The sequence below is a fragment of the Heloderma suspectum genome, chromosome 1 (assembly GCF_057233095.1).
Source record: "Heloderma suspectum isolate Gila_16-S chromosome 1, 16-S_ref, whole genome shotgun sequence".
Classification (NCBI taxonomy): Eukaryota; Metazoa; Chordata; class Lepidosauria; order Squamata; family Helodermatidae; genus Heloderma; species Heloderma suspectum.
In genome coordinates this window covers 52,229,778-52,240,285 of record NC_139458.1, presented here as the reverse complement: position 1 = coordinate 52,240,285, position 10,508 = coordinate 52,229,778, and the positions used below count along the sequence as shown (strand labels likewise).

Sequence of the window (10,508 nt, the reverse complement as noted above, 5' to 3'; positions counted from 1 at the left end):
TTACTTCCCAGGAAACATGTATAGGATCTGCTCCCGTGCAGGTGCACATTTCCCTGGAAGTAAGGTTACTGAATTTAATGGGATTCCCAAAAGCGTGTCTAGGATTGCAGCCATAACTTAAAAGTATTTTAGACTGTAAACACCTGGAAACAGGGACCTGTCCCCTTCTACTCTGTAAAGCATACTGATGGCACAATAATAATAATAATAATAATAATAATAATAATAATGTATTGTTAAAAATGTTTATATTCATATTCCAGTGGCATAGCTCACCAGCATAAACTGAATAATATAAACAGCTACAATATGGATCCAAGAATATACAGAATGCAGACAAACCCTAACGAGCTAGTACACAAATATTGTGTACATTTGGAAAGTTATGATTTCCTCCTCCCACCCTGCGACCCAAAAAGAGCTCTTTTTCCAAAATATATTGCAAGGTGTGACCACATCTAATTTCAAGGAAGGTTTAAACTACACCAGAAGACTGCTTAGTCCAGCTGCGGATCCTCCTAGCAGGCTGACTTGGCGCTAAGTTCCATTACAAGTAAAGTTCCCAGGAAATGCACTAATGGAAGTCCTAACCTTTTGCCCAATATGCTACAAGGTGTGCTTCTTGACTTTGATCTGCAAAACCACGAGCCCTTCTACAGATGTATCCATAATCCAAAATGAGTTGGCACTGAGGCGGTTAGGATCAGAATTAACCATATCTTGTTTGTTTGTTTGTCTGTTTGTTTTCTGAGGAAAAATAAATGGAAATGCCATTCCAGAATTTCCCTCTAGACTGGAAAACTTCAGTCTAGCGAACAACAAAGTCAGGAGGAAAATAGCTAGTTTTCACATTCAACAGAGCCTGTGTTTTAAAAATGCACAAAGCAAACATAAGGCATTTTCCTCCACTAGGGATTCCACTAAGGTTAATGGTACTATTCCAGTGGATTTGAATGTTGCAGCTATTTTGCACCCAAAGGTGGCAGATTGGAACGTCAGTCCCATGTGGTATGGGGGGGGGGGCGGTCATCATGAAAACTGAAATTACTGAAATAAAGCTATGACCTTATCTCCCAAACGCAAAAGAACACTTCTCTGTTGGGACAAAATAAGACCCATTGCTGAATACCCCTTAAGCAAATGAAGAAGGATGTTAATTTCACTGCTTTTCTTTTCTTTTTCTTTTTTGCATAAAGAGTGGATATTTCCATTTGTGATAGATTTTTATGTAGGATTGGTCTGCTGGTTAAATATTCAATATGTTCAATAAATATTTAATATACATCTAATAAGGCCAATGTTTGGACATCCCAACCATTAATCATAGCAGCCTCAACGCACTTCTTATTTGCCAACTCAGAAGGGAAAAAAGCCAACAATCTTTTTTATTTACCCCTGGTTCTCTCTTTCAACTCTAGACCATTTTTAATCCATATGGAAGCAACCAGTCTTCCAATAATGGAACAAAAAAAAAAACAAAAAACCCCAAAATCACTCATTGATAATATTTGATTTATTTAAAGTCCTTAACTGCAAATGATCGAAAGAGAGAAAGGGAGGGGGGAAACATACTTTACGGATTATATTGTCATTTTTAAAAAATCAAAACGTTTTCTCAATTACAATCACATTTATTATAAAATTAAGATTTTTATTTAAAATGGCGTGTGTCATTTTAAAACCGTCATTAAAGCACTTTCGAGCTGTAAAGAAAGAAAGTATAAACCGTGCAAATAAATTAAGAACATCGTGAAAGCGAACAGGAAAAATAACAAAACAAAAAGGGGGGGACCCCATCTGGCTAGGCTAAAACATCGTGTAAAACCCGTGGAAAGTGCATTAACACTGGATGAACGTGCTAACAACGGCGATAATTAAGCGGCCACAAGAATTTCGGGAGGGGAGATGGGCAATCATGATTGGGAATAGATTGATCTGATGAAAAGGAAAGAGAGAGAAAATCCCTCTCGCTTACAATATTCTGCCGGGGTGGGGTGGGGTGGGGTGGGGTGGGGGGAGGCTGCAACAATGAAGGATAGGTATATAGTTCCAGAACGCACGCAGGGAAAAGGATTCTGGGAATAAATAACCGGCTCATCCACGTGGCCAGGAGATTTCCTGATGAAGGAGACTCCTCAGTAACAGCTTGGGGGAAAATAATAACCATCAGAGGAAGAAGAGCAACGCGCCTTAAATGGCTGTGACCTGTGTGTGACTTTGCACCGTATCCCGATCCCAGGCAATCTGGGAGACGCGGGAGTTCTCCGTCTCGAGCTCCAGCGGCCACCTCTGCCCCTTCACCCAGCGAGGGCGTTCGGGATCTGGCCATTGTCCACGTGCGTGTGGCCTGCGCCTCCCAAGGCAGCCGACGCGCCGTTCGAACCCCTCTGCGCGGGGGGGGGGGGGGGGCGGCGCTTGGTGCTGCGGGGCTGCCCCGTCCTGGAAGGCGGCTTTTCCATCTCTCCGGACGGGCGGACTTCTTTCGGCTCGGCGCCCCCCTGGCGGGGTTCGGGACTCTCTCCGCACTGCCGGGCGTGTACCCCTCAAGGGCGGCCTAGCTCCCTTTCACCCCAGCTCCTGCACCTGGCTCGGGGCTGGGCCTGGGGGGCTGGGCACAGCTCGGCGGTGGGGCCCAGGCCTGGCCTGCTTCACAGGGCCCAGGTTCGAGGCCCGTCCGGGGGGGGGGGGGGGCAGGGCGAAAACGCGGACGAGTCTGCCTGGCGCCCCCGAGAAGCCACCGCCAGTCGGAGAAGGCAGCACCGGGCTACCGGGCCGAGAGCCTCTCTGGGCCAGTCTTAAGGCGGCTTCCTGGGTTTGACCGGGTAAAGTCCCACCGCAAACCTCTCTATATCTCGCGCGATTACAGCGAGGAGGGAAAAGGTGGGGGGAACCACCCGTCATCAACATCATCATCGCCATTTACAAGATGGAAGTCTGTCTGTCTACTGTGGTCATGGCAAGGGGAGGCGGGTATATACACTGTGTACGTGCGTGTGCGCGCGTGTCCATGCGCGCGCGTGTAGCTGGATAGGATTTGCTTGCTGGACTTTTCAGGCCAAAACAGAAGACACAGGATGCATTTGGGAGACAACATTAACAACAACAAACATAATAATAAAGTAACAGTCCTTTCTTTTGCTCCCCCCCCCCTTTCTTTTCCTTTTTTCTCGCACGGATCCTGCGGGCTATACGTGTGTGTGTGTGTGTGTGTGTGTGTGTCGGGGCGGGGGGGATGCGCTGTGAGTTTGGATGGAGGCCTAGAGACACACAGAGAGAGACAGACAAGACCGGGAAGGAAGGTCGCTTCCGCTCGGTTGGCCCTCGCCTGAGTCCCTGCCAGCTAAGACGTGTTTAGGACCGGTCTGGAATACACACCTTGGTAGTAGGACGGCTCCAGGGCCGAGGGCTCAATGCCTCCCCTACCGCCCATGGAGGCGCTGCTGAGCTGCAGCCCGCCGGGCAGGCCGGCCCCGTAGGAGGAATATTGCAGCGCCTGCTCGTAGGCCTTGAAGTCCAGCTTGTGCTGCTGTTCCGACGAGGACATGAGGTTGTTGATGGAGAACGGGTGGTTGAAGGAATAGTGCGGGTCGCCCTTGAGGTGCAGCTGCGACTCGTGGTGGCCCAGCGGGTGGCCCGGGTGGCCCAGCGAGGCCAAGGCGGGGCCGGAGGAGGCCGCAGCTACCGCCGCGGCCGCGGCAGCCGCGGCCGCGGCGGCCACCGAGGGCTTCAGCTCGCCCCCGTTGCCGTTGTGGTCCAGGGCTGGGGGGCTGCCGGCGTCGGGCGGGGCGGCCTCCAGCGGGCCTCCTTTGGCGGGGCCTCGGTGCAGAGGCGGGCTGGCGCCGCCTTGATCTTTCCGGCCCTCGCCCCCGTGGTGGCCGCCGCCGCCCGGCCCGCCTTTGCCGCCGCCGCCGGGCTGCTTGTCGCACTTGAAGCGCTTCTGGCGCCGGAGGTAGCAGCCGTTCTCGAACATGTTGCCGGAGTCCGGGTGCAGCGTCCAGTAGGAGCCCTTGCCCGGCTTGTCCGGCGAGCGGGCCACCTTGACGAAGCAGTCGTTGAAGGAGAGCGAGTGGCGGATGGAGTTCTGCCAGCGCTGCTGGTTCTGGCGGTAGTAGGGGAAGAGGTCCATGATCCACTGGTAGATCTCGCTCAGCGTCAGCATCTTGCTGGGCGCCTGCTGGATGGCCATGGTGATGAGCGAGATGTACGAGTAGGGCGGCTTGGCGTGCGGGTAGCTGCGCTTGAAGGTCTTGGCGTCGCGGCCGCCGCGGCCCAGGCTGGCCGGCGCGTAGCCCATGGGGCTCATGCACGGGCCCATGGCCCCGTAGGCGCCCAGGCCGTTCAGCGGGGCCTGCGGGCCGCCCATGGCGCCCATGCCGCCGGGGCTCAGCGCCGAGCCCATGGCCGTCATGCTGCTCATGGCGCCGCCCGCGCCGCCGCCGCCGGGGCTCAGGCCGGCGCCCAAGCTCGGGTTAGCGTAGGACATGTTGAACGAGCCCGGCGTCATGTTGCCGCTGGTGGTCATGGCGTTCATGCTCATGTAGGAGTTCATGGAGTTCATGGAGCCCAGGCCGGTGTTCATGTTGCTCACGGGAACCGTCGAGTAGGCCTGCGGGAGAGACACACGTGAGACGCGGGGAAGGAGGCCCGTTCGCCGCCCGCGAGCGCCAGGCCGCGCGCCCGGACGGGCCGCCAGGAGCGCCTCCACTCCGCGGGGTTCCGAACTCACGACCATCTGGCGCGCGTCAGAATCTCCGGGTTCTCCCACAGGCTGCACTGAAAGGCCATCGACACACCCGCCCTTCTTACCCCCCGACCGACATCGCGCAAGGCCCGTGAGAAGGGGATTCGTGTGCCCGCATTCACCCCACGGCTCTAGAAACATCGGCCGCCGCCGTTTAGGGCCCTGCGTGGCAGAGGCACCGGGGAGGGCGTGCGAGCGAGCCATCCTCTGCACAGGCGCCCACGGAGAGAAACCGCTCGCGTCGGAAGAACAGCCACGATCCGAATAGCGAAGCACTGCGAGCAAAACCAACATCCCCGTGCCCCGATGCGCTGATAACGTTGCGCTTCGCAGCACCTTACGCCGAACGCATTCGCACAGCCCCCTCCACTGGAAGAATCTCTGTCCCAAGCCGAGAGGGCTTCATCGCGAACACCCCACTGTCCGCGCTCCGCTCTTCCGGCAGAAACGCCGAGCCTCTTTCGGGTGGGGCCTGCCTCGAGATGGGGGCTTTCCTTGGCCATGAAGGCAGTCGTGTGTGGAGGTGGGGGCCTGTGGCAAATCACCCCCCCCGCCCACTAACTCACGGCTCGGGGACATGAGGGAAGAGAGGAACTCGCCCTCCCGACGAGTTTCCCCCGACATCATGGCAGCGCAAAGCCCCCGCTCAGAGAACCCACCACCCGGCCGGCGTCCGCAGGGAGGCCTGGCCAAGGGGAGCGCTCGCTCTGGAGAATCCCCCTCTCCGGTGTCGTCCACGGCTGAGGCGGGCCAGATGGGTTATTACGTTATTTTAAGTTTAAAACTAAAAAAATCGAGGGAAAGAAGAGAGAAAAGAAGCTCCTTATAGACCCCCGAACGGGGAATTCGGGTTGGGGCGAACGTGAGAGGCCATTCCTTCCACGGGGACAGCGAGGAAGGGACGTCGAAGTGCGGCTGAATGAGATGCAAGGCGCCGGCGTCGGCCCGCGGCCTAACCCGTGCCCAGTTGTTTCGCCCGCCTGCTCCACCGCACCCCAAGTGAAACGGAGGCCCTGCCTCACACCCAGGAGGAGTTTCCACGAAGACTGGACCACAGCGCAGCTCCCCGAGGTCGCAGAACCTCGATCTCGCCTCCCCCGCTTTCCTGGGGCCGTTGCGCTCGCTGTGCCCGCCGAAGGCCTCAGCCTCAGCGAGCGCTGGTGGGAAAAACAAACTTTACAACATCTCTCTCTCTCTCCCCCCCCCCCCCGCTTTCTGTGCTACTTTCCTCAGCATCTCAGTCCCTCCAGCAGTCACAGCAGCCTAGTAAATCGGGTCGTTTTCTAGGAGGAAAAACTCCCATCTTTTGTCTCCAAACAAAACAAACAGCCCTGTGGTAAGGCTGAAGTTTGTGATCACATTCTGGGGGGCGGAGGTCCTTCCCCCCTCTTTCTCTTTTTCTTCCAGCCTAGCAGACTAGTAAAAGCCAATCGAAACTCCATTAAACCTTTCAGCTGTCTAAATTAGATTCAGAAGGTCCACAAGCAGTCCTAAATAACAGCACAGACTAGAAGAATGATAGACTTAAAACGTCTAACCTTTCCTAAACAATCTAATTGTGAAAACATTGGTGCATGATATTGGTTGGGGGTGGAAAGCCAACTATGAATGAGAATGTCCCTGGTTTATCTTTTAAACATGCCACACGGGTAGGCCAGGTTCTCCAGTATAATTACTTCCTAAGAACTAAAATATTTGCAATGGGGTAGTATTGGAGATTTCTTATAGGATATCTCCCCAGCAGTGTTTACATACATAGAGATAAAAGTATTGTGGATGACAGGCAGCTCAGTTCGTCCGTTATTTACAAATTATAGTAAACAAACCCAGGCCAGTGAAATCAGAACTACAGTTAACTGACGGAGAGAATTCTACCTATGTAAACACACACTTCATTTTCCATGCCTGTCTTGAGCTATGTATTTTAAAAACAAACAATTGTGGAACATACATATTATATGCACACACACACACACACACACACACTTCCATGTAATTTTTTTCAATATAATATTGAAGCTTTAAAAAAATCTGGCGTAGCAGATGAATTATGTTTGGAAATGAAGGCTCCCCACATTAGCATATGAGGGGAGTTTTATTTTTTTTCTCCACTGGAGTGCCTATGAGGTCGGGAAGAGGCATACATTTAATCTAAACCCCTTCTTTGCCCCCTGTTGACCTTTCCTTATTAAATAAGAAGCCCGGATACGACCGCCTACACAAACACATATGTTGAATGGGAGTCTACAGGCTGCGTTTACAGCGCAGGAACCCTGGACGGTGACTCTGGTAAGGCGCCTCTAAGCAAGAGCTGTTCTTTGAACGTGCAGTAATTTCTGCATGCCCTTCTGGATGCCCCCTGCTACTTTTATTTGTGTTCATATCATCCTGTTCCTTTCCCTTTCACTTTTTAGAACGCTACGTTTGCGAGGCTGAAGCTTTTTATTATTATTATTGGTTTGTTGGTTGGTTGGGGGGGGGGATATTTTTCCGCCTTTCACTCCCTATTCAGTAAGGGGGCCCGTTCATGCCTCCGATGGGGTTTTACATGCTCCTCCACCCGTTATTGTTCGTTTGGTCGTCTTTGATCTTTTCTTTTAGTTCTTTGGAGCATATTGTAAAATAAGGAACGTGGATATGAATGGACAATGAAAAGCGCCCGGTTCCTGGTTAGTGGTTACACGGTCAGATCCTATTCTCGGCAGCGCCACCCGCCGGTCTCCGGGAGAATTGCCCCCAGTTTAAATCCCCACCCCCACCCCGCAAGAAGCGTGTGGCAAAGTACACACAAATAATTATTTTGCCCAGCAAGACTACAATATTAGCACAGGTGAGGGGACGGAGAGGGAAAGCCAGCAAAAAAAACAGAAAGTCTTTCCCAAAAGGGGGGTAGCGATCCCCCCCTTTACACACACACACACACAAGCACGCACGCACGCACGCGCGCACACACCGAGGCCCGCGGCTGAGCGGGAGAGGGGCGCTCTTCTGTGTTCCAAAGCGCGATTCTAGGAGGAGATCAATAACTCCCTTCCCACCCCACCCCCTCAACTCGATTGCCACTGAACTCCCCCCCCCTCCCCAACACACATCTCTCCAGTGGGACGGCTGGAAATTAGGTGGCTTTCTTCCTGGCTTTGCGGCCAGCTGTGATCTTGGAAACGGCAGGTTCACACCATCCGGATCTTGGAGTGGAGACTTGATTCCCCCGAGTGGACTGATCCCCTTTTTGGCTGAAGCCCCCCGCCCCCGATCCCGGCTCCCCCACACTGCTTCCCTTCCCCCCTCCCCCCTCCCCCAGTGACCCGCCGCCCGCCGCCGCTTGGCTCCGCTCACCTCCTGCGTCTCGGCGTAGTAGCTGTTCCAGTCGCTCGTTTCGTGCCCTTCCATTTTCACAGTCCCTAACATCATGGAGCCAACGTGCCCGGTGCAACCATCCAGCCCTCTGGCGGCGGGCGGCGGGCGGCAGGAAAGGGCGCCCCCCCCGAGTCTCGCAGGAAGCCGACCCTCGGGGGAGGAGGGCTCGATCAAGCCCCCCGAAGGCGGCGGCGAGCGCTGTGTGGCGGCGAGCCACTCGAGAAAGTGAGGAAGTGCCGGCGGGGAAGTGCCTCGAGTTGAGCTGATGTGGATCTTACGTCGTCGCAGCAGCAGCAGTAGCGCCCACCTCCTCCGCCGCCGCCGCCGCCGCCTCCTCTCCCCATTTGTCCGTCACACAAAAGGCGCTCGCACCTACACAGCCCGGCTTGCACCTGCAAAGCAGGCAGTTCCCCTCCGCTCGCAACTCCCCCGGGCGGCACTTTATTTGCAAAGCGGTGTAATTGGTTTAAGCGGGCCGAAGTGGGGGGGGGGGCGGAGGGGAAAGGGGGGGAAGACACGCAGGGAGAAACCCAGAAGGGGGGAGGGGGAGGGGGAGGAGCAGGGGGGAGAAGCAGCAGCAGGAGGCAAGCAGAAAAGGAGCAGGAACATACCCTCTTTTTCTCCCCCCCCCCCACCCCCCGCTCTTCCAAGGCCACTGGAAACTCTAGCAAGGTTAGGGACGACTCAATGGCAGAGAGATACAGGAGGGCCGCCCCTCTGCTCGAAGCGCAGGAGAAAAAGATCAGCCCGTTTTGTTGTCACCAAGGTCTTTAAACTTGGCGACCGCTTCTGCGCTTGGGACAGCAATGCGGGGCACTACGTGTGTCTCCCCCGCCCCACATAATCTTGTTCTTGATCTTACGTAATCGCCCCCCCTCCCTCCACCCCCCCCCCAGAAATGAAAACGAAAATGACAAATGCCTCCCCCCAAGCCTGAAAGTCCACCCAGCAGGTGGGGTTCAGTCGCTTTGCCCCGCTGGGCTTCCCCTTTCCTTTTGGCCCCGTGTCCCGCTGCGCCCAGAAGCCCCAGCCGTGTGAATGAGTCACTCCCGTGACGTGAAGCCAGCCCAGGCCCCGTGAACACAGGTCTGAAATGCGGATCTCCTTCTAGGTCGAAACCTCCACTTGGCAAACCGCCCAGGTGAGTCACTCCGACCATTTTCCTGGCTTTCTCCGCCCGAGCCTCCCTCGCTCGTTCCCTCCTCGAGCCCCGCGCCTTGCCTGGAAGCAGTCGCCTTAGGAACCGCCTGGGGCGAGTAAATAACAGGTGACCGCCGCGGAAAGTTGGGCGGGTCGGCGGCCTCACCTCCTCGGAAAAATGGGCTGCGCTCTTTCCTGGCTGACCCTGACGGGATCGCTTCGGGCTAGGGCTGCGATCCCCGCTCTGTATACTTACTGAGGAGTAAGTCCCACTGAACTCAGCGGGACTTACTTCCGAGTAAATCTGGCAAGGGCCCTTGCAGCGGTATTGTCAGGGATCGCAGCGACGGGGAAATGGGGAGCCCTGCTTGTGTGAGATGTCAATCTGCGAACCACTCCCTACAAAGCTGACTTTATTAGGGCTCATTATTGCTGACCCCTGGAGGGACGCCGCTTGCGCTGGCGTTTTCCTGGCAGACTGCGGCGGGGTGGTTTGCCGTTGCCTTCCCCAGTCGTGACTGCCTTTCCCCCAGCAAGCTGGGTGCTCATTCTACCGACCGCGGAAGGATGGAAGGCTGAGTCGACCTGAGCCGGCTACCCGGGACCCCGCTTCCGCTGGGATCGAACTGGGGTGCCGGTCGCACCTTGACTGTGCAGTCTTCATCGGCTGTTGTGGGGGTGGGTGGGGTAACTTCATAGAAACACATGAAAATAGCGAATAATGAGACATTTGTTTCTGGGGTGCTACACCTCTTGTCAGAAAGGCGGTGGGAGAGGTTTGTTTTCCCTGGGCTGGATTCAGGAGGAGGAAGGTTCGGGGAGATGCCGGTTTTCCCATCGATTTCAATGGAACTTGGGTTCAACTAACGTAGTCTGGATCCAACCCCACATTTACTAATAGTGCAGTCCTGTGCATGTTTACTCGGAAGTAAGTTCCACTGCGTCAGACCGAGCCTTCTCAGCCTGCGTCGTATCCTACCTAACTTCTTTAAGGTTCTGGACCGGTGGCTTTAATCCTACTCAGGTGTAAAGCCCCGCTGAACGTAACGGGAGTCACTTCCGATTAAACTTACAAAGCTCTGGACTACATATATACTTACTGGAGGGTGGGTCCCAGTAAACTCAATTGGACGTATTGATTAGGATGAGGCTACAAGACAGTTCCGAGTTTAATCAATGAAATATAACATGCTTAAAGTCAAGCACCTCGTCCTGGCTGAATAACGCTCCTTTCCTTCTTGCCCCAGCTGCGTTTTCTCAGTTAGTAAAA

At 54.7% G+C, this 10,508-nt stretch overlaps 1 protein-coding gene across 1 annotated transcript; it reads right to left on the bottom strand.

Annotated features, from left to right (window-relative positions):
* Positions 1 to 244: 244 nt before the first annotated feature.
* On the bottom strand, positions 245 to 8,764 carry FOXA1 (forkhead box A1). Its single transcript, XM_084843315.1, has 2 exons — positions 8,078 to 8,764; positions 245 to 4,606 (listed from the first exon to the last, which is right to left on the bottom strand). Exons 1-2 carry the CDS (start codon positions 8,150 to 8,152, stop codon positions 3,341 to 3,343), a joined length of 1,341 nt encoding a protein of 446 aa, XP_084699441.1. The 5' UTR covers positions 8,153 to 8,764; the 3' UTR covers positions 245 to 3,340.
* Between the last annotated feature and the right edge of the window lie 1,744 nt (positions 8,765 to 10,508).